Raw genomic sequence first — 17,204 nt, 5'->3', positions numbered from 1 at the left:
TTCTTTGCATTTGACTGTGTAAATATTTTCGTTGCAATATATCTTCAAGTTTTGTTACCTCCAACCTGCCTCCTGCTTCATCAACGCTGATAATCACCTTGAAGAGACTTTGATCGACTTTAAGGAGAAAAGAACAAAACTGAACTGTATGCTTCACAGGGAGGCTTTGGCATCGAAGAAAATGAGCCAAGAGCTAGCGAGCGTGATGCAGCATGTTGACAAAGTTGTGAACAGCATCAAAGTAAGGCCTAAGGCCAGTCACCTTTTCAAAGTGCTTTGTGAAGAGATGGGTTCAGAACACCAGCACTTGCTCCTGTGTTCACCCACAAATATGCTTTTTTTCCTCCTTTCTTCCTTAGATGTCACCATTCCAACATTTTGAATGGTACATTCAAGAACTTTGCATTTTAGACACGTTAACAAAACAAATACAACCCAGCAACGCAGCCTACCGCAATCGCCAAACGTCACTGGGATAAAGAAATGCACAGCTTGCCGCTGTCAAAAGGTGCATGAAATGCATGCCAGCCATTCAAATCTGCATCAGCCAATAGGAGTGCTTGTGTGCACGTGGCAACACAGGCAGCAGTAAAGAATCGTGATGGCAGTTTGTCCCCTTTTTGCTTGCTTCTCTTGTTTTTAGTTTGTGGGGTCTGTAGTGGGAATTCTCACACCGTACTCTTGGGACAAAGGAACGACAACACAGTAGTGCAAACAGTCACAAGGGCATTTATTGCACCTTTCATAGATCACTGCCTGCTAGCCGAGTTGCTATCCACAAAACATGCCGATGGGCGCGCGACAAATCTAGAAGTCCGACTTACCGCGACCGGAAGCGAGCGAATATGTTCGCCCCATGCTGGATCCCAACGCCTGGTCGTTCGCGTGTATAGTCACGCGAATCGTGGCGCGTTCGAAGGCGGCCAGGCGAGAGGGTCTCGCCGAAGCATCGGTCGGCATGCACGCGGGAGTCGTCCTCCGCCACGCCCGACCCGCCGGGAAAGAGGGCCGCTGCACGTGCGGCGCGGCACGTCTCGCTCCCTGCCTCGAACCCAAGAGAGCGCGCCTTGCATCTCCCGCCGAGGGTAACCCCGCAGCCGCGCAACACTAGTGCCATCTCTCGGACTGCGCCTGTACCACTCGGACCGCCGTGTGTGCGGCAAAGCCGCACTACAGGAGACGCGCTATGCGGGAAAAACATCAGGGGAGGCGCGAGGGTCGCGCATCCCCACAAGTTTTGCATGGCGAAATATGGTGCTGTGGCTATCTCAAGCTCCGATCTCTCCTTTTCATAATGGTACCAAGTTGACGCCGCTGTGCCAACGGAAAGCTGCATGATCTATGATGCAATAAAATCTCTTGAATTCTAATTTTCTACACGATTTCTGTTGGCAACATACTGTAAGTGCCATTTTCTAGAAGTCTACTTCGATTTCTTAGAAATATTTCCCTACATAAAAAAGGAACACCTGGCATCCATCGCTACAGCCAGCACGTTCGAGAGCGTTCACTGCCTACTATTTAGTGCAGGCAAAGACACCACTGCCAAAATCAGGATACAGCTTCTGTGTAGACGAAGTGCTTTCCCGAAACATGTTGCGTAAAAAATTACATGTGTTCAATGCTTCATTAACTGGGATCAAAATGTGGTCCACACAAATGCTCATCCTTATTAGTTTCCTGCCTGCTCAAAGCATAGGGCGTGGCACATCGCAAGGCCAGCATCTATGCGTCGCATCTAGCGGCATCATGGTTTTGAACACACACGTGTAGTAACCAACGTTACCAGAACCGACGTGGTTCTCATAACCATGTCAGTAACTGTTGCAACCAAATGCTATGCATTGAGCTCACATCAAGTCATGTGCAAGCCAGAACATTGGTTTTCCATCTGCTGCACTGAGCAGACAAAGCAAGAGGAAGAGGAGGAGGGAAGGTGCGCATGCACGGTAAGCCCTCACAAAACCGGCTTATTCCATAAAAAGAACAATTCCTTTAGAACACAGCAGCGCTTCTACTGAAGATGCATGCATGAGAGCATACAGTGGCTGCACTCTGCTGAAGTACAAATACTTATTGCAAAGTCATTAGACATGGGGCCAACGAGGCAAGAGCACGAACTTGCCTGGGATGTGGATGTTGGTCTTGCTCTTTAAGCTTGCTCCTCTTGCATATCCGTATACGCAAATATTTCGATCGCACTTTGGAGTGACACGAATTAACTCTGGATCAGTGACATCTTCCATTCGGTCCACAAGCAGGTATGGGTGGGATGTTCGCCACTGAAGTGGCCTAAACTTCATAACTGAGATAAACCTTCCAAGGTTATGAATCTCATTCTTCAAGTATTCTCCTCTTATGAGGCCTGACAAGTAGAAGAGTTTGGCGCCCTGCATGTACAAAAAGCAGATATTAGCCATGCCACCTCATGTAACACTTTTGTATAGTCATACAGTAACATGTAACAGTTAACAGTACATGGCACAGCAATGTACTGCAGGTTGCCAGAGAAAAACAAAACATGTATAAAATACCTATAGTATATTATTTTTGCCCCATTATTTAAAGCCACAAACACATGCAGGTATGAAAATATAATTGCAACAGCTAAAAAAAGATAATCTAGTTCAGTTTATGGTGTTATCAGGGTGTCTACCAAGCTGACATTTCCAAATTCCCCGAGTTTTCCAGGTTTTCCCTGAGTGCCTTTGTAAAATTTTTTGAGTCACACAGATCTTTGTTTTATGTCAAGATGGGCTAACACAATGTCGCTTGATGCTGTCACTCTCTAGTAAGCATGTTAAAATTTTTTTTAAATTACTTATTCCAGTCTGAATAGTAGGGAGAAGTGTTTATTTTACTCAAAAGAAAACAGACGGGAGGGGTTATTAAAATACATAGCGAATCAAATATCTACGAAAAAAAAAATGGTAGAGCCCATTGCAAATCGAGCTGAACATTTTCAAATAAGAATAAAAAGAGATGCATACAGAGCATAAAAGAGATGCATACAGAGTATACAGAAGCAAATATTTCCGAATATGAGCTATTTCTATCAACTGATAGCAAGCTCTTTGGTATGAGATCCAAACTTTGTCACAAGTAAGATTCTCTCTCTGCAGCTGGAAAGTCAACCTCAACTGTCCCGACATACTATCAGCCTGCGCACAACGTGTCAGTGTTGCGTTTCACTGCTTTAAATAGTTTATTTTCGTTTGGATGAGGTACACCTGCATCTAGGCATTAGCCAACATTTTGCTTTTTGAGCTCAAGCTCTTTCAAAGGAGCAGTGGCACACTTCCTTTCCCGTTCATTCCTCAATGCGTCGGTCCTTTCTGTTCTCATACTCCTCCTGCCACACATTTGATCCATGGACCATTTGGAGCATTCTCTTGGTCAGTTGTATAGCTTAAGTTCGATTATTCCGACTCTCTAGGGGTCGCGAGAACGTCCGAAAAATCGGACAGTTCGAAAAAATGAATGCATGTCTTTTACTGCCCTTAAAGGCTCAAATCCCCACAGGCACATCTCAACAAGCTATGAAGGCCTGCCAGTACACTTATTAGGCAAATCCGTGTTCCTGCAGGGACAGGAGATGACGGGAGCATGTGTGTATAATTGAGGAATACACAATGAGTCCCGTGACAATTGCCTCCTTCCCCCACTTGTTAAGCGTCCCCGTAATACTTTACGCATAATAATGCTGTATTATGGTGAAGCTTAATTTCGGAAACCAGCATAATTCAACGCGTCATGCTTTCCAAGCTTCAAAGCCATTAGCGAGTATAACAAAGGCTGAGTCAGCGCCTAACAGTGGCAAATTGCTAACAGTAGCGAACGTCGAAGTAGCTAGGCCTAGTGTTGCCACGGTGGTGGTTACGGTGGCCAACGGATCTGTGTGCGAGAGCGCTGGTTCGAGGCAGCGACATAATCAAAATGGTGGCGGTGGTGGCTTTGATTGATGACGTTTCAGACCTGCGGTCCCGGCAAGAAGTTGGGAAAATTGGATGGCAAAGGGTTCTTGCGTTCTAAATTTTATATGTTCTTATGCATTGACTCTGTGGGGCACATAGTGGTGCCACGAAGCCATCCGAATCATCAGGCATGCCCCAATAATAGGGCATCCGGAAAATTTGTCGTTGACTGTACACTGGCAAGTCTTCCAGCCAATGACACAGCATCAAAGACGATTCATTATAATTCCTCTCTGTCATTCGAGCCAGCATTAGCGTGACTTTCGTTCCCTTTTGATGAAATTACAACTAATGTTCCCTGATAGAAGCATAAAATTCCATGAGTATTTCCAGACTATAAAATATCCTCGACAATCTCCGGTTTTCCCCGTTAGTAAACACCCTGGTTATATTGAGAAGTTATTTTACATAATTGAAATTTGACAGATCAGATTTAAACCACGCATTTTGTACTTTTAAAAGTTAACAATATCAAGCGATATAAACATCCTACCCATGTTTGTGCTCATTTATAAACATCTACATATGATTTCATCCACATAAGAATTTCTTCAGAGTGCATATACTTTGCTAAGCAACAAAAGTTACATTTAGGTGTGCGAAATTTCACTCCATGTGCCTGTATCAATGACTTAAGACCAGCAGGAGTCATTCCACATGGTCGCTTTCATGTACAGATGTACCACTGTCTCTAATAAAAGTTAGGTAGTATGATGCACTGCTAAACAACGAGGCAAAGTTAAATAAAAAAAGCTTTTTTTTCAAAATGACTTTATTTTTTTTTTTATTTTTTAGTGAGATGTCCAATTCAACGAGCATTTTGCAGAAAAAATTTGGTTCCTATGTTGTTTAGTTCAAAAGATATAGCAACAAATGTAGCCCTACCCAGCACCTGAGGAATTGAATGTGCATATTTCGTGTGAAACATAAAAGTCCCCGAATTCAGCAGTTCTTTTGTTAATTTCAGACATCAAAAGATCAGCGAGTTGGCTTGTTTAGTGGTGCCTACACATTGTTGTCTTGTTTTTCACACTAGTAGCCACAGTATGGGGAAGTTCAGAGTGGAGAGGCAAGGAAAACAAATGTTTGCTGATAATCAACACACAGAAGTCCTAGTGTGCAGCAGACCCGGCGTCACAGTACTGAGGCTGCATAACAAGCAAGAAAATAATATGAGGTGCCACACGAGCAAAAGAACACAAGAACAAGCCTCAGGACTAGACAAGCTACAAATATGAGGAATTTTAGCTTTCCTGAATGTCTTTTGTGTGCGATCCAGTTCTTTGAAATCTTTTTTATTGTTGATTTTCTCAAAACCAATCTTTTTTTGCAATTTTTCCATAGATAAACAAACGTGCCTTTTTTTTTTCTAATAAAATATTTTTTTGCAGGTCTCTACAGAACTATTACGTCAAGATTTTTTAGTGAAACTTTGCACACCTATTTCTCAGACTGTTGGGTGTTCAAAAAACCACAAGTAAAATTGTGCAGCAAGTCTTGATATGGCTGCCTTTTATAGCAAGGCGTGCCAATTGGAAGAGCATATTTGGTTATTTAATCAGTGTGCTCCAAGGATTCACTGAATATCATAGGTTTTGATTCATTGCACAACACAAGGGCTCACCTATACTGCTGCCAAAAACTGTTTTGTTATGATGAAGCAAATTATTGATCTGTGTGTAAATGCGACCCCTGCATTTATTATTTTTTTAATAAAAAACATTTAAACTATTGTTATGCACATTATGAAGTCGTCGTATGCCTAAAAAGTGTGCTTTATAACACACCCTAGTAATATGTATTGATGATCTTCTCCTAAACTTTTTTTTACTGGAAGTTGGCATCACACCTTCAAGGGAACTCATGAGTGAACAGTACTATGTGCAAGTTATATAGTAAATTACGCCTGGATTTCACAATAGCAAAATATATGCTAGGGCAAATAATCCCTGTCTCTTTGCCTTGTCCCCCAACCCCTCCATGGAAAATCCACTGCAGTGCAATTGTAATACCCTTTTTTCAGTGATAACAGAGGGTCGGAAAGAAGTCGCAGCCCACTTTTTGGGAGGAGTCCTTCCTAAATTCCTATCTTGTCGACTTCTACAGTAAGCAGCATTTCTCTTTCCTGTGGCAATGTTAATAATTATGGCGCTACAAGTGGACAAACACTTGCCTGATATATTTCAGTCCAGAAGCGATGCTTCATTTGCTTTTTGGTATGACGCAGTGTCTTGGCATTCTTGATCATGTCCAAGTGTGAGAGTACACCCATGATTCTAGGGAAACCATGAACTTGACAAATGTTCAAAAACTCGAAGGTCTCCATTTCAAAGCCATAGCTGGCATCCACCATGAGCAGCACCTAGAACAGAAGATTTTCTACATACCTCGAATGATCCATGCAAATACACAAGGGCTGAGAGAGTTCAGTAAACTTTCGTAGCAAGTAGCTATGCTAAGGTCATTATTACAAGTGATATCTCGGCTAAAGCGCAATAAAAGTAGGTATGTTAAGTCTCTTTAACAATTTAGCTAGCTCGTACCAATTCGAACTCTTAGGGACTATGGACCTTCTTGCAGCTTCAGGTTCAAGGCACTAGAAAGATTTCAGCCATATCTGTGTAGTAATAAAACATGAATTTGTATACTTGGATGGGTTCAAGGAGGGCAAAAGGCTTTGCATGACAGGGTTACCATGACTGTGAAGTTTTTTTCTCTTTTTATAAGCTTAAACAGTGGCATCAAGGGTGCGATAGGATGTATAGAAGGGCTAATGAATGAAAATCAAGAATTTTGGGCAATAACTAACTGCAAATGAAGCAAAACCCAGGGCACTATTGGCACCAAAAGGTATCACTGGACTACAATTTATCGCCATGTGAAGCTTCATGTTGTCACCCTACTTCTCGGGTCATGCAGCCTCATGCATTCAAAATGTTTTCAACTGTCATTTACGGTTCATACTGTGCTTGACGATCCCTTTGCCATTTCTAGTGAACACATGTGCATCTGTAGAAAGGCCTGAAGTTCGGCAGTCACCACAGCCATTGAAAGCTGCAGTGTTTCACAAAGCCGAGTACCACAGTCTTTGGTGAGTGACACTGTGCGAAAGTGGTTTCCAGGCCACTGCGACAGATAGATACAGTATGTTTTTCACTGATGCTAGGCACGTCTGTTTGGGAAGCTCTGGTGTTTCAAATGCCCACAGCCCTGCCAGTCATAAAATTAAATGTTGGAAAAAAATGATTGAAAGAATGTTTGAGAAGTTGGGCACAGTTTGTATGCACACAGCATACCATTAGGAAGAGAGCGTCAAAGATTGCGCATCCAGGGCAACAGCAAATGCAAGCAGACTTAGCTTCCTAGATCATAGCAAAGCCCACATATAAAGGCATCCAGAAGCTAACTAAGGAGACACCTCGAGGCATTACATGACGTCAGTGCTGGGGTTGTCGCTTCTGCAGGCCAACTGAGCATTACACATCACTCTCTAAAGAAAACAAATTTGCAAGCCTTCATTTCTTTTTGGAAGTACTTTAATGCTACATCAATGGCTACTGTCCTTGCAATATAAACGGCTGTAGTGTGCAAGCTGTGAAAGTAGGCAACCAGCATATTGAAACTGAAACAATTGCATTTGCTATTGCACATGCACTTATTTCTTATAACAATGCTAAGTCTGAGTGCACCATTGATATCAGGTAGCCAGTTGGATTAATATTAAGAATGTGCACTTTATGTAACAGAGGGCCAGGATTCTACATTTTCAGCAAAAACACAAATTTGTACAAATAAAATCACATCATGTGGAGATTGAGTACTTACCAAATCGGCTACTTTTGCCACATCTATCATGCAGTTAATATCATTGTTGCACTCCAGAAGTGTCAGCCTACGTTTCTTTCCTAAAAAATGAAAATACGAAAGTTAAAAATTGTGCGATGGCCCAGTCACAAGTTCAATGCACTGGGTATATCACAAATTTGCACCTCATTTCATTTTAAACTGCTTTTTGCCCTTTTCACAGCAAGCCCCCTCACTAATAAAATGCAAAAATATATACAGGGAAATAATTGGTAGCCTCCATGATAGAAGAAAAAAAGCATTCAGTTTAGATGAAAATGTGGACATTATAAAGAATTTCTTACTGTTCTTACTAGAAGTTTTTTATTGTGGTGTACCAGCACCCTAGAAGCAAATTTATTTTGTTAAGTCTATTTCGTGCTCCTGACATTCTAAGAATTTTCACATAATTACAAGTTATATAAGAAGATTAAATAAAAATTTTTTCAATTAAATTCTGAGATTTTACATTCCAAAACTACAATTTCATTACGAGGCAGGCCATGGCGAGAGACGCCAGATAATTTTTGACCACCCGAGGTTCTTTAACGTGTACCTAACGCACGATACATGGGTGTTTTTGCATTTTACCCCCAATTAAATGCAGCCGCCATGGCTGAGATTTGATCACGTGGCCTCATGCTTAACAGTGAAATGCCATAGCCATTAAGCCACCTTGATAGATCACAAGGAAAATGCGAAACACTTCCCTATGGATTCAAGCAAAACGATTGTTTACACAGTTGCAGTCTTTCACCAACCAATGCACAAATCACCTAGTCTCTTCAGGTATAAACATTTCCCGTAAAACAAATCATAAGCAAATATAAAGTACAACCAACCAATATTGCAGAACAAATTTTAAAGAAATTGAAGAGGAGAACAAGCAAGAGGGAAGCTCAAGCACATAAAGACCCCAGCTATGAGTATGGAAAACCCAAAGGAGCCCTGAAACACTTTTCTAACCAATCATAAACTGGCATCACTATTACAGGACGCTGGCTCACGAATTTACTGCAGCAAAAAAATTTGAAATCCTTCAAGCCAAGTTAGACGTAGTTATCACATGAGCGGTCTTCTCCGTCCTTTTGTCTCCACTTGGGTGTAGGAAGCTACACATGGGACGTGGCAAGGGGGCAAGGCTCCACCCAAAAGTTGAGTGTCTCGCCAAAGGGCTCGTCGCGGCACCCTGTGGTGGCCCCGACATCTACCCTATGTAGTACGCTGCTATCTCAGAGGCCACGCAGCTATGCATAATTGTGTAAACCAGCAGTGCAAAGAAGAAATGCATTTTATGTCTTTTCGAGATTGCAGACATTTATATTTTTATTTGTTTACCTCAAAATTAGCAATAATAGGAACATTGTGAATGTTCTTGTGATAACTAAATCAGCCAATAGGTGTTGGTGAGCTTCGTTGCTTGCTACAATGCCATTGCAAAGGCGAGAGCAAGCAATTTTTTTACTGTTTTTGACATGACATCGTAAATTCCCTGCTGCATGCAGTGCAATAATATTTGGCTCAGATGTTCAATGAGCTTCTTCCACAGATTGGCAGCATTTTCTTATTATGTTCAAAAAGTGTTTCAGTGCTCCTTTAAGGTGCAAATGTCTTTGCTATTAAAAAGTAACCAAAATATGATTCAATGCAACTTGTTACAACAGGAAGATGATGACTTGTTCTCTCATAAACTTTCTATGGGGACCTGGATAGTATTTTTGTCCGTTTCAAAAGTGCTGCAGTGTATCCATACATTTGCCTAGGATAGTCTGCTCATGGTCCTCGGGGGGGGGGACTGTGATCCTGCTGGAATGCCCAGTGTACATTCTTTAGACAAGGAAAAATCTCTTTAAGTGCACAAAGCGTAAGAAAGAAGGTGACAGGACAGAGGGCTTTGTCTTATCGCCTTCTCCTTTCCTCTCTACAATTTGCACATTAAAAAGGATTTTTCCTTGTCCAAGGAATGTTTCACCAACCAGCCCAAGCAGCCATTCTTTTCCGCTGAACATGTTCTCGGGCTGCAGCAGGTGCCACAGGGTTCCCTTGCAGCGTTGCTTGCCCCAGCGTCCACAGTATGTGGATGTCTGGTATGGGCTTGCTTTGCAGTAGCTTCAAGCCTCTGTGGCTGATTCTTCTATTCTGGAATCTTCTGCAGGCCTCTTGCGAGTATGTCCCAATAGCACACACCCTGTTACACATGGTGATTGCCAAGGCTATCGCTGTTTTTTCCGCTCCGGTAACATCGAGCTTGCAGTGTTGCTACCCTTATCTCCCTCTTTTTTTTTTTTCATCAATTATGCTTATTGCATAGTTGTCTTGGCCCTTGTACCTTGCTGCACCTATGTATATGATGCTTTCGCTCTTGTTACTTCACTCCAGCATTTTCTGTACTGCCTTAGCTCTTGCTAACAGGCACTCCTTGTCATACTCAGGATGCAAGTTCTTGGGAATGTTTGATGAGACATTATCTTCTGCCTTATTTCCAGGGGCATAGTGCATGTCCAGTTCGACAGAGTATCCTAGTTTTACTAGTAGGGCATGGCCCGTGGTGGTTAGCATGAGTCTTCTCAGTCGATTGATGCTATGTGCCTTCACTAGCTCTTCCTAGGCATTGTGGACTCCCATTTTAAGTAGCTTCTCCGTGGGTGCTGCCGGAGATAATCCCATGGCTAGCTTGATAGTTTTACGAATGACACTGTTAGCCTTGCTCTTTTTAGCATTCTTCATATGTACATACAGTGTGCCATATGTTAATTCTACAAATAAGAAGAGCCTGGATAATTCTGATGCAGTCTTCTTTGAGGCTGTGCCGCTTTTTGGCTACTCTTCTAATAAGGTAGGTCAACTGCATCATGGTCTTTTGCACCTTCTGCAGCTCCGCTCCCCCGCCTCTGTCCTTTTGTATAACGAGGCCAAAGATGTGTAGCTCATATACTTGAGGTTGGTTATTTTGGGGTCTGGCGTTTCTTGCGGTAGTCTTCCTCTTGTACGCTTGCATTAGTGCCAAGAGCTGATTTTTCCGGTGTGCACGATAGTTCACAGCAATTAAGGTATTCTTTCGTTGTATCAATGGCTTCCTGCAGTGCTTTTTCTTGCTGCCCTGGCAGTCCTCCTGTTGTCCAGATGGTCAGAGCATCCCCAAAGAGGGCTTGGCCACTTCCTTCTACGTTTTTCAGTTTCTTAGGTAACGAGCTCATGGCAAGATCAACTAGCATAGGTGACATGATTAAGTCTTGCGCAAAGTCTTTATTTGGCACCTCGAATTTGACCGCTCATAGGTTGCCTACCCCTACTGTCGCAGTGCTACCTTTAACGAAGTCTGTGATGTAGTTGTGAACGTGTTCTGCGCAGTTGTTGTGGCTCGGTGGTGTGGTTGTGATGGTGTGATTTACGTTGTCTAATGCTCCTTTTACACACATGGTAAGGATGGCTCTCTTGCTGTGTGTTTGAAGCCAGTCGATTACCTTTTCTTTTAGTTTCAGCAATATGTCTTGCATCGATAGGTGTGGTCAAAGCCTGAACATGTTATAATATAGATAACAGTTTTCTTCCAGGTATGGTTCAGAACCATTTGTTTGTAGATTTCATATCTCGATTGGTTTGTTAGGCTTGGGAATTACAGTACCTTCCTCGTGTTTTCACGTTGCTGCTACTTTTCCTTCCTACCAACACTTGCTGATATATGGCAGCATTGCCTGCGATGTTGTGCAGAGTTTTGTTACTTATTTTGACCTTTTCTGACGTGGTGTTTCATTTAGCGACACTTAGCAAATTTAGCTACAGTTGCAAAAATCTTAGTACTCCCACTTGGTGGTGGAGCTAAGTGTACCAAGCTGCAAGATTTTCCATTGAAACCAACACCGGTGAACTCTGTGAACAAGTGCAAGCACATCAACAAAGACTGCTCCTGCAGTGGAGCATTTGGACCTATCCAAGTGGGAGTTGACAAAATGACATAGACTTCATTAAACGCCTACCCCTCTCAGTTGGCTGCAGTCGCACCTACTATCGGCTGAAGTGTGCGAAAGATTATAAGCGGCTCCTTTCACTAAGCATCTCTTGAACTTATGTTATAAATATATATATATAATTTTTTTTTTTTCAGAATGTGCTTCACTTGCACTATTGCGAGCGACAGTACAGTGCATAGGCACCGAGACAAATGGGGAGTTCCGGGGCCCGAGCCCCCTCCGGAGTTTTTTGAAGGGGGCAAAGCCCCCCGCCCCCCTTCCTCAGCGGTACCAAATCTTAACCCCCCCACCCTCACACACACACACACCTAAAATGTCATTCATTACCAGAGTTGCGTCACCCAGATCACTTGAGGTTTCTTTTGACTTGGCCTGACCTTTTCAGTTAAAATTTTATAGTGGCTAATAGCTTACTGCATCATTTTGGCACGGACGTGCACAGATTCTAATTCATACTTTCGCTTTATTTCTGCAAATCCTGACAAAAGGAGGGCAAGCACATTAGAAGCATCAGTGGTGGCTGGCTCACCTATATTTTCTGACTTCAAAATTGTTTTAAACTTCCACTGTAAACACTATGCAATACACAATATATTTAAATATACAGACAGCACAGACTTTATTATATTCACAGACTTTATTATTCTGAAAGAGGAGGAGCTAGCCAATTAAAAATTATTTCTAAAGGTATGGTTATACAGCATGCCTAGAGAATGAATATGCTGCTGTATGTTCACCTCGTTTTGAATTGTGTTACATGCTTTTTGGAACCCGAAAAAAACCTGCAGATTTCAGTGACCCCTTCGGCAGACTCTTTTATCAACAGCATGTGAAATCCAGGTGAATGATATGAGTCTCACTACTGCTTCTCTTTCAGTAGGCAATGCTAACGACTCATGAAAAAAATATACTCTTCTAACAATTTACAACACTTATTGGGTATGGAAACAGTGTCACTTGCCCGTAGAGGTCATAAACATATACAGAGTGTCCCAATTAACTATCATGCACCCAGATTTAAAAAAAAAGCAATTGCATTACTTTAACGAAACCTAGTGCACTTTGTTTCCTGTACAGTGGAGTAGCTGCCAGTAATTTTTGTCAATAGAGACTTAATTAGGTAATTGTAATTAATCAGCTAACTCAAGACATAATATCCTAATTATCAAAGTGCTGTCAATAAGGCATAGCCAAGGGACATCTAACTGCAGTATTCTCAGCTATGTACTAATTGCATACTAATTTTTCCTATTGATAAATAAACCCAGCTAAATATGAAAAATACCACGTGACTGCGCTCCCACCCGCATCCTCGAACAAGCTCTCTTTGAGTAAGTCAGAACAAAATACAGGAAATAAATAAAAACATAGTGATCCAGCTAGTTCCTCATCTGCCACGCCCGGCTGAAGTAACACGTCGCATTTGGTGCTAGTTGGAAACAAGCTGTGATAGCTGTCTTAGCATTGATAAAGTGCAAGGATGATATCTTTCTCTTTTTTGCCACAAAGCCTATCACCACAAAAGCGAATCGATGTCAGTGCAAAGGTTTAAAGGTGCATTTTGTTTCGTCCCAGTCACCAGTTTCTTTCTCTAGTGAGCAAAAGGAAAACATGATCTTTGCCTTGGGAGCTGCAAATGGCAACAAGAGTAATGCCACAAATATATAGCAATCATGGAAGTGTAGCGATAGACCAAATGCACCGACTATCATCAGAAATTATGAAAGGCTGAGGCAAACCAGCAGCTTCCAAAAACAGCAGCGGAGGACTCCATCTTTGAGTCCTAGGCTACGCCCGGATGCTCTAGCATTTATGACCTCAAACCCTCATGCTAGCATGTGGGATGTGGCCATCCAGGTAACGAATTCCAAGTTGTCAGTTTGGAGGATTCTAAATGACTCGGCCTTTCACCCGTACCACCTTAACCTGCACCAATGCTTGGAAGATAAGGATCTGCGGAATCGTCTAGATTTCTCGAATTGGGTCCTCACAAAAAACCGTTGAGTCCCCAGACTTCATGAGCAACATTATGTGCACTGATGAAGCCAATTTTTACAGAAACAGCCAGGTAAATTTACGTAATACACACTACTGGAGTGACTCCAATCCACAGTGGGTAAAGCGGAATCGGCACCAGTACCAGAGGTCGTTCAATGTGTGGTTCGGAATTTATGCCGGTGTTATAATTCGTCACATCTTCTTCGATCACACACTGACTGGACAGCGTTATGTGGGCTAAATCCTTGAAAGAGTGGTGGATGAGTTTCTCGGCTAAGTCCCGCTGTCACGTCTTTCACTTCTCTGGTATCAGCAAGATGGGGCACCAGCACACTGCAGCAGCCGAGTACGAAACTGGCTGGATGCGACTTTTCATGCGCAATAGATTAGAAGGCAAAGGCCCATACTAAATTGACCGGCAAGGTCACCTGACCTCTCTCCACTCTTCTTGGAGTCATGTGAAAGATTATGTTTACTTGACAGAGACGGACGTCAGATGAGCTGAAGGCAAAGAACGGATGTCGGCCATAGAATTTAAGCGTCAATCAAACAAAGTCGCAAAAGATGTGATAAAGTGGACTCAGTACTGCATAGCTGCACAAGGAGACCTATCCGAACACGTCCTTTAGCCAGCAGCTGGAGTTCAACGGCGCTTGCGAATTCATAGATAATAAGGGCACGCTGAAATGTTATGGTTTTAAATGCGTAAGCATTTCATCTTTACCTAATGGAAAAACCATCCCTCCATCCATCCCGTAAGACGATCGCTTTCAACATAACGCCTGCAGCAGCGAGCAAATTCACCTGCGTGCTGCCTCTTGCTTCAATGCCAACAAAGCAGTGAGAACACAGCGCTCACGGAGCTCTCAACACATGCCGCACTCTGCCACTTTCACATATCGCTTTCAAGATACAGGCCAGCCCAGTCTTAGGCGCCTGCGGAGCACGGTTGATAACAGTTCACAATGGTTCAGTGTACCTAATAAATGTTGCATATATTCTTTTCATTTGCTACATTTCCCTGGTCACTTCGTCCCACGTTCACATCAGCTGTGGGCTATCTATAACACCAGCGAACATTGATTCTACTCGCCTCTTCTATGTCGTCTCGTGCAGGTCTCACTAAACAGTTATCACAACTATATGAAACACACCAGCAGACTACCGCAAAGCACCCAGTCAGTACTACGAAATGGTTACGCATCCTTCAGATAAATCGCACAGAAATTTCTGCAGCAATTTTTCTTTTGTTCATTTGTTTTCATTTTTTGTAGACATCCCAACTGCCAATTCAGCTCATTTAGAAGTGGTATGTTTACTTTCTTGATTGCATCAGTTCTGCCATTTTCTCTACACGTCAGTCGCTTTCCAGTCTGTTTATTTCGCCTTTATTTTTTGCCATGAATCTGCTTTTACAGCATGTACACACACTAATAAAAAATAACACCTTCATTTTAATTTGGCTTTGGTCCGAAGCAAGTTTCTTCCACAATATATACCTGTGTGCATACTCTTTCGATGCAATGCGAGTGGAGCAGGGATTTTGGAACATTCGACTGCTTTCTGCATTTCATGCATGCTCAGAGCAGAGCTTCAGCCGCATGATTCAGGGGGCTTTTGTTATCAGTGTGATCAATCGGCCTTGAGAGACTGATAATAAGTGATGTAGAAATGAGGGGAAGGAAAAGCTGCAAAGCTGAAAAACCTGCTGTTGGTGCTCTTTCTCTACCATTATCGAGGTGATGCACTGTCCCTTCGGGTCCGCAGCAGGAAAGCAGTTCAGAATCGGAATGTATTATTAGAAGTTAGGTGACATTAAAGTATTTAGTATACAGAAGGTAGTTCCATAGTCAAAGACTGTATTGGGACCTCAAATTACATTCAATCAGCTTATTTGAGGGTGCTGCTTTATGATGCGGATGAGAGCACAGTCACATGGTATCTTTCATTTTTTGTAGGGTTTCTTTACCAGTCGGAAAAATTAGTATGCAATTAGTATGTTGCTGAAAACAACGCAGTTAGATGTCATTGGGGGTGCATACAAATGCCTCATTGACACTGATAATTACGACAGTACTTATTGAGTTAGGTAATTAATTATAATTACCTAATTAAATATCAGTAACAAAAAATTACTGGCTGTACTCTACTGTGCTGGAAACAATATGCACTAGGTTTTCTTCGAGTAATGGATTTGATCTTTCTTTAGGTCTTGGTGCATGATAGTGGCCCTGGACACTGATGTGAGGCCAAGCCGGATTCGCTGAACATCGGAATCAACAGCAGTCATGCGCAGCAGCACTTTTACTCGGACTCGCAGAAAGAAAAAAAGAGAGATGCTGCAATTTCTCCGGGAAGGCGAAGCAGTATTGGTGATAGTGAAGTATAAAACAATTTCACAAAGGAAGATTACACCACCGAGAGACGCCAGATTCTTGGTGGTATGAGAGGACTCAGGCGGTGAAACTGAACTGCCTCCTACTACGAGGTCTTGTGTATATTCATATAAGACCGTCACTTCAGTGAACAATTCTTCGAGGTCAGAAGAAGCTTGTTCAACTGTAACTGTTATATATTTATATATATATATATATATATATATATATGTGGGGAGGGTCGGAAAGCTGGTCTCCCCCCCCCCCACTCCCCGACAAGTTAGAACTTTCAGCCAATGGTACAGTGCACAATCTTTACAATGAAGTGACCTGTCTAACAAAGAATTTTAGAGGTCCCAATCACCTTGTTATACAGGCATTTGACTGTACTTATGATAGGCGGAGTTTTTTCATTTTACCAGGTGGGGAGGGAGGGGGCAACACGCTTTCTGATACTTCTCCTTAACCCCCCCCCCTCGTTTTTTATGTCTATACGAGGACATATATGTACGAAAACATTCCTATATTGTCACTTGTTTTTTTATGTTGCATCTTCTTCCGAGTAGCTATCCAGGAAACTATTTCATGGACATAAATATGTGTGCGTGTGTTTTATTGTGAGCCTTTCAACAACTCCTTAATAGCGATTAATCTGTTGTGCCGGTTTCTATCCAGAACATTTAAATTCATGGAACATTTCATCTTGAACTACATAGTTGTTTCAAATAGGCTATGAAATAAGACTAGGTTGAAGAGCCAGGTGGTGCTTACAAAACAACTATTTTCTTGTTTGTCACAGCCAGAGCTTAAAGGGCCCCTGAAACGGTTCGGACAAATTTTGTAGGCGCGTAGGGTACAGCTTAAGTAGAACATTCGCACCACAATTTAAGTGAAGCGTTACGTATTAATGGAGCTGCAAGCGATTAGAAGTTACCCTCCTCCCTAGCTATGCTTTTCCTTCTCAACTCGCTCGCCGAGCGAGCGGCGCTAAGCTCCGCCTTCACTGGTTCAGCGTCACGATGCGACGTCACCTCGCTCACTTC

The 17,204-nt window shown here is 42.4% G+C and overlaps 1 protein-coding gene across 1 annotated transcript in view; it reads right to left on the bottom strand.

Moving 5' to 3' along the window:
• The window catches only part of LOC135906039 (ribosome biogenesis protein BMS1 homolog), a 163,011-nt gene that overhangs the window by 142,506 nt on the left and 3,301 nt on the right, over positions 1-17,204 (bottom strand). Inside the window, exons 3-5 of the mRNA XM_065437185.2 lie at positions 7,800-7,879; positions 6,148-6,336; positions 2,126-2,390 (exon numbers count right to left, since the gene is read on the bottom strand). Coding sequence (XP_065293257.1) covers positions 2,126-2,390; positions 6,148-6,336; positions 7,800-7,879 — 534 coding nt within the window. The remainder of the gene's footprint in view (positions 1-2,125; positions 2,391-6,147; positions 6,337-7,799; positions 7,880-17,204) is intronic.

This window comes from Dermacentor albipictus, chromosome 1 (genome assembly GCF_038994185.2).
Source record: "Dermacentor albipictus isolate Rhodes 1998 colony chromosome 1, USDA_Dalb.pri_finalv2, whole genome shotgun sequence".
In the NCBI taxonomy this organism is placed as follows: domain Eukaryota; kingdom Metazoa; phylum Arthropoda; class Arachnida; order Ixodida; family Ixodidae; genus Dermacentor; species Dermacentor albipictus.
Note: the sequence above shows the minus strand (reverse complement) of the source record. Positions and strands in the feature narration are given on the sequence as shown.